The sequence below is a fragment of the Canis lupus genome, chromosome 3 (genome assembly GCF_011100685.1).
Source record: "Canis lupus familiaris isolate Mischka breed German Shepherd chromosome 3, alternate assembly UU_Cfam_GSD_1.0, whole genome shotgun sequence".
Taxonomy (NCBI): domain Eukaryota; kingdom Metazoa; phylum Chordata; class Mammalia; order Carnivora; family Canidae; genus Canis; species Canis lupus.
Genome location: NC_049224.1, coordinates 61855330 through 61862041, shown reverse-complemented (window position 1 = coordinate 61862041; position 6712 = coordinate 61855330). Strand labels below are relative to the sequence as shown.

The window sequence follows — 6712 nt, the reverse complement described above, 5'->3', positions numbered from 1 at the left end:
GCCGAGAGCCCGGGCCCCGGCGAGGCGGCGGTGAGCGCGGAGTTCCCCGGCGGCGGCGCCGCCAGCTCCCCTGGCCCCAACCTCACCCCCGCCCCCGCCGGAGGCCCGGGACGCGAGGACGACGAGGGCTCCCCCGGCCGGCGCCGGCGGCGACAGCGGCAGAGAGAGCGGCGGCGCCGCAGGCTGGCCCGGAGGCGGCGCGGCAGCTGGTGGCTGTGGCCGTGGCGGTGGCCGCGGCGGCGGCGGCGGCGGCGGCGGCGGCGGCGGCGGCGGCGGCGCAGCTCCCTCGGGCCCCTCGAGGGGTCGCCCGGCCGGGTGGCGTCCTGCGGGCCATGCGCCGAGGCGGCGGCGCCCCCCGCCCCCTCCCCGCCTCCTCGGGCCCGCGGACCCCGGCGGCGGCGGCGGCGGCGGCGGCGGCGGGCCGTGGAGCTGGAGAACCTCGTGGCCAACACGCTGCTGCTGAAAGCGCGCCAAGGTGGGTGCACGGCGGGCGCCCGGCCCCCCGCCCACCCGCACCCTCCCGGAGCCCCGTCCGCTGCCCCGCACCCCTCTCGGCACCTCCAGACCCGAGTTAGGCTAGTCTGCGGCCCCGCTCCTTGGTCTGAGCCTCCGCGCAGCGTCCGGTGGTGGTGCGGGCGCCCGGGGCAGGGCCCTAACCCGAGGGCGAGGGAGCCAGGCCACGGAGCGAAGAGGCCAGAAGGGACGACGAGCAGAAGCCTGTGCGTGCCCTGAGCGGGGGCCTGCCCTTAGTGTGTGTGGACTGGTATTGCAGCGCGCCTTCTTGGTTTTGAGGTCTGACCTGAAGCTTTAGGGTGCGTAGAGTGGGTGTTACCACGACGCCTTCCGCGCAGATGGCTGGCTGCTCGAGTCCTCTGTAGCCCAAGAGTCGGGGGAGCAGGCGACAGAGCTGCCCGCCTGCGGTTCTTCAGCCCCTGGGCTCCTGCGGAGTCGGTGCTGGAGCAGGAGCTGCAAGCGCGATAAATGTGGCCTGCAGGTGCACAATGGCCAGAACTCTGTGCTGAAGAGCATGTGCAAGGTGCGTTTTGTGCACCATGTCCCCAGGGCTGGGGTTCTGTCCTGGGCCCACATGGCCGTGGAGGGGTGCTCCTGGTGACTTGGGGTGCTGTTGGGAAGCATCAGTTAATTCCTCTTGTGATTGGAATAGTGAATAAGGCTGTGTGGGAGAAGGTCACCTGGAATACAGTTCTCTCAGGTCTTTGGGCTTTGTTTTCTTCTTAATCCACCCCCCTTACCATTTGTGTCCTAAGTGTCTTTCAGAAGGAAAGATTGGATGAGAAAGTGCCTGGTTCCTCAACTCACTGGAGACCTTGAGTCCAACATTGAACAGGAATTCTCCACAAAACATTCTCTGACTGGTGCAGAGAATTAGATACCCAGGTTGGGGTTTAAATGGAAGGATCCAGATTTATTTTGTAAAATGTCTCTTAGTTTAAGAATTGAGAATAGAGCCCTCATCTCAATATTTTTGTGTGCTAACCTGGGTTATCTTGAATAGAAGACCAAGGAAGGGCAGAAAGAGAATGGGGTCTTATTTTTCTGTTAAGGCAATGGGGTGAGCTCAGATCAGTGTGTTTCATTGGAGCATTTCATTGTGTCTGGTGTTTCTCACTTTGACTCCAGATTGGTCACAGAGGTGAATTGTTATCCTCCGTGGAAAACCCATCTGACCCATTGCTCAACTGGTCTTCTTTTCCACTGTACCATCATCTTTGGGTGTGATGTATGAAAACAGACTTGTGTCAAGCACACTTCCATACAGTGCTTTAGAGATGAGACAAAGAGGTAAATATAAGTGCTAGCTAAGTGCTAAATACATAAAACCAGGGGCGGCCACCTGGCTCAGTCACAAGAGCCTGTGACTCTTGGTCTCAGAGTTGTGAGTTCAAGTTCCACCTGGGATATAGAGATTACTTAAAATCTAAAAAAAAAAAAAAAAAATCATAAAACTAGTATTTTCTGCCAAAAAGCCTTTTGAAAGCCTGCTTCCAAAAGAGTTTTAATTTTTGTTCCCTGAAGTATTAACTCGTAGTAGTGTAATTGTTAGTTCTGCCTTTTGCCAACAGAGAATGTTTACTCCTGTTTTCAAAGAGTCATGTCCTTGTGATGAATGCTTAGAGAAGTTGAATATGAAATATCAGAAAGATGAATATATGCTGAGTGTTGGTTATAACTTAGGGCTGTTCTCTCAAGTCGACAGTTTATTTGCTTTAGAAGCTCAAGTGGGATCCCCTAGGGAGTGTCTTCTTGAACGTGTCTGTTCATTGCTAGTTCCTTATTTAGTTTCTCTGGCTCAGGTATTAAAAAAATTAACATTTGAAAGAAGCGTATATAACACAGCAGTTATATGTTGGCCTTCACTGTTGGTTTAACATTATGAATGAATCCAGTCATTTTCTAGATTTATTTCAAATAAAATCAATTTCTCTGTTGTTCTCAAACAGAAGGTGTTTAAATTTGTTCCTCCTTTTCAGAAATGTTGGCAGATAATTCCGCATTGAAAAAGTTGTCACTCTGCCAGGCACACTGTAAGGAAGTAGAAAATAATGGTCATACTGTTCATCAAACACAAAATCACTGCTTTTTTTTTTTTTAACATTTAGGATTTTTTCCCCCTGTGTTATACATTTGTTAAGCATTTTGTGACCTTATGGCTTTAAATGTTAACTTTAAATTGTTTCACATCATACTTCTGAGGAGACTCGCCCCATTTTCTCTGTTGGAGAAATTGACAGCATAAATGCAGAGGGAGGAATAAAAGGTATGTACATTTAGTGTGGATTTTGGTCTTATATGTCGTATTCTGTTCTGATTTCAGATGATAGCATTATTTAGCAGTTGTTTAGCATCTGATGCATAGTTAATACACCTGGTGTCATTTTCATGAGCTGTCTCGCTGTGACTTCCTCTCCAGGATTTTGATTGTAAAGGGTTTCTAGATGTATAAGTCCTTTGATTTAGAAAGTATAGTAGCTAATATTTTTGTTTCCTTCATTGCACTTATTTTGATCCCACACCCAAGACCTACTTAATGTATTTTTATTGTAAAACAATCAACAACTTTCGTGTTCATTTGGACATGTTCTTGTATGCTTGCTATTCCAATCTTCCGTGTGGCTGGCCGTCCTTGCTTTCTTCTTGTTCATTTCTTTCCATCCTTCAGAATCCGGTTTACCTTCATTTTCTTTGTAGCTTGCTTTAATTCTTCCAGCTTGGTGGCACTCTCTGCCCTTGGGGAATTTGGAACTTGGGATTCAGAAGTGAGGTCAGCATAGTCAGTGATTCTTTCTCCAGCCAAATTTTAGTCTGTGTGGGCAGGGCATAGATTTACCTTTATTTTTTATTTCTTTCAGTGCTGGCTAGCCATTTAATTGGTACTTGGTAAACAATTGGAGATTAAGGGGATGATTTGTTACTTTACTAAATATAAGAAAGAGAAGATGAAATTCATATGGAAAACAAAAAGGATTGGCTCCATTTGGAGGAAATAAAGCACGTTCCAAGTGTGCCATAGAGCCTACTTGTTGATAAGGATAGCTAACATCAGTGCGGGTTTGTTCTGTCCAAGCAGCACGCTAAATTCTTTATGAGTGTTATCCCAGCTAGTCCTATCCCTCCTTCTAACCTATAGCACCAGACTGATAATAATTCTGCTTCAGTGTTAAGAAGACTGTGTAGCAGCAAATATCATTCTCAATGGGGAAGCACTGGGAGCCTTTCCCCTAAGATCAGGAACAAGACAGGGATGTCCATTCTCACCACTGCTATTCAACATAGTACTAGAAGTCCTAGCCTCAGTAATCAGACAACAAAAAGAAATAAAAGGCATTCAAATTGGCAAAGAAGTCAAACTCTCCCTCTTCGCCGATGACATGATACTCTACATAGAACACCCAAAAGACTCCACCCCAAGATTGCTAGAACTCATACAGCAATTTGGCAGTGTGGCAGGATACAAAGTCAATGCCCAGAAGTCAGTGACATTTCCATACACGAAACAATGAGACTGAAGAAAGAGGAATTAAGGAGTCAATCCCATTTACAATTGCACCCAAAAGTATAAGATACCTAGGAAAAAAGTTAATACCAAAGAGGTAAAGGATCTATACCCTAAAAACTATAGAACACTTCTGAAAGAAATTGAGGAAGACACAAAGAGATGGAAAAATATTCCATGCTCATGGATTGGAAGAATTAATATTGTGAAAATGTCAATGTTACCCAGGACAATTTATACGTTTAATGCAATCCCTATCAAAATACCATGGACTTTCTTCAGAGAGTTGGAACAAATTATTTTAAGATTTGTGTGGAATCAGAAAAGACCCCGAATAGCCAGGGGAATTTTAAAAAAGAAAACCATAGCTGGGGGCATCACAATGCCAGATTTCAGGTTGTACTACAAAACTGTGGTCATCAAGACAGTGTGGTACTGGCACAAAAACAGACACATAGATCAATGGAACAGAAGAGAGAATCCAGAAGTGGGCCCTCAGCTTTATGGTCAACTAATATTCGACAAAGGAGGAAAGACTATCCACTGGAAAAAATACAGTTTCTTCAGTAAATGGTGCTGGGAGAATTGGACATCCACATGCGGAAGAATGAAACTAGACCACTCTCTTGCACCATACATACAGATAAACTCAAAATGGATGAAAGATCTTAATGTGAGACAAGATTCCATCAAAATCCTAGAGGAGAACACAGGCAACACCCTTTTTGAACTTGGCCACAGTAACTTCTTGCAAGATTCATCCATGAAGGCAAGAGAAACAAAAGCAAAAATGAATTATTGGGACTTCATCAAGATAAGAAGCTTTTGCACAGCAAAAGATACCGTCAACAAAACTCAAAGACAACCTACAGAAAGGGAGAAGATATTTGCAAATGGCGTATCAGATAAAGGGCTAGTATCCAAGATCTATAAAGAACTTATTAAACTCAATAGCAAAGAAACAATCCAATCACGAAATGGGCAAAAGACATGAACAGAAATCTCACAGAGGAAGACATAGACATGGCCAACAAGCATATGAGAAAATGCTCCGCATCACTTGCCATCAGGGAAATACAAATCAAAACCACAATGAAATACCACCTCACACCGGTGAGAATGGGGAGAATTAACAAAGCAGGAAACCACAAATGTTGGAGAGGATGTGGAGAAAGGGTAACCCTCCTGCACTGTTGGTGGGAATGTGAACTGGTGCAGCCACTCTGGAAAACTGTGTGGAGGTTCCTCAAAGAGTTAAAAATAGAACTGCCCTACGACTCAGCAATTGCACTGCTAGGGATTTAGCCCAAAGATACAGATGCAATGAAACGCCGGGACTCCTGCACCCCGATGTTTCTAGCAGCAATGTCCACAATAGCCAAACTGTGGAAGGAGCCTTGGTGTCCATCGAAAGATGAGTGGATAAAGATGAGTGGTTTATGTATACAATGGAATATTCCTCAGCCATTAGAAATGACGAATACCCACCGTTTGCTTCAACGTGGATGGAACTGGAGGGTATTATGCTGAGTGAAATAAGTCAATCGGAGAAGGACAAACATTATATGGTCTCATTCATTTGGGGAATATAAAAAATGGTGAAAGGGAATAAAGAGGAAAGGAGGAAAAATGAGTGGGAAATATCAGAAAGGGAGACAGAACATGAAAGACTCCTAACTCTGGGAAACAAACTAGGGGTGGTGGAAGGGGAGGTGGGTGGGGGGTGGGGGTGCCTGGGTGACGGGCACTGAGGTGGGCACTTGACGGGATGAGCACTGGGTGTTATTCTATATGTTGGCAAATTGAACACCAATAAAAAATAAAAAAATAGGGCAGTGCGGGTGGCTCCGCGGTTTAGCGCCGCCTTCAGCCCAGGGTGTGATCCTGGAGACCCGGGATCGAGTCCCACGTCGGGCTCCCTGTGTGGAGCCTGCTTCTCCCTCTGCCTGTGTCTCTGCTTCTCTCTCTCCTCTCTGTATTCTCATGAATAAATAAATAAAATCTTTAAAAAAATAAAAAATAAAAAAAAAGATTGTGTAGGATAACGTGTCACGGTGGTTGGTGCTCAGAAAGTACTCAGTAAAGGTTAATAGTTGTGGTTGTAGATTTTGTTGTTATGTCTAGTGTCTAGTGTCTGGATGAAGAGCTGGCACTTCAACATGCAGTTATGCTAATTTGAACCTCGTTCTTTGTCTCTAGTCTATTCTCATTATTAGATTTCCCAAAAGTATAGCTTTCCTCTTCCTGAATTCTCATGTGTGATAGGTCTTTGAACCTCATTTATCCTTAAGCTTTGTTATTTCTCACATCCATTCATGTCTGTCCTTCCCCAGTAGCCCTGCCCCAGGGTCCTCTTGACTTGACTGAAGGCAAGAATTTCCTAGCTGGTCTGTTTCCAGACTTTCTTCACCTTTAGCATCCCAGTGCTGCTAAAACACTAAAAAGCACAGATATGTTCCCTTAATCTTTTTAAAATTTGGATCTAGACCTCCATTCCAGGACCCCCACAGGCTCCTACCTGACCTCAGTGACCTAGCTCTGCTCTCCTTGTCCATCTGTGGCTGAGTGTATTATACCCCTTCATGCCTTCCTGCCTGGCGAAGTTTTGTTCCTCCTCCACTGTGTTCCAGCCCAAATGCCTTTCCTGGGAACTTCAACACTCCCGCAGGAGGCTTGCTCATTCCATCCTTTGTGCCC

At 46.2% G+C, this 6712-nt stretch overlaps 1 protein-coding gene across 12 annotated transcripts in view; it reads left to right on the top strand.

The window, feature by feature from the left end:
• The first annotated feature begins 616 nt into the window (after window positions 1-616).
• GRK4 (G protein-coupled receptor kinase 4) overlaps window positions 617-6712 on the top strand; it is a 96913-nt gene continuing 90817 nt past the window's right edge. For 2 of the 12 annotated variants that reach the window (XM_038533196.1, XM_038533193.1), the window contains exon 1: window positions 622-1803. In XM_038533196.1, coding sequence (XP_038389124.1) covers window positions 1740-1803 — 64 coding nt within the window. In that variant the 5' untranslated portion in view covers window positions 622-1739. Of the gene's footprint in view, window positions 1804-6712 lie in introns of all 12 variants that reach the window. The other 10 variants (XM_038533188.1, XM_038533190.1, XM_038533195.1 and 7 more) reach the window with 10 other exon arrangements.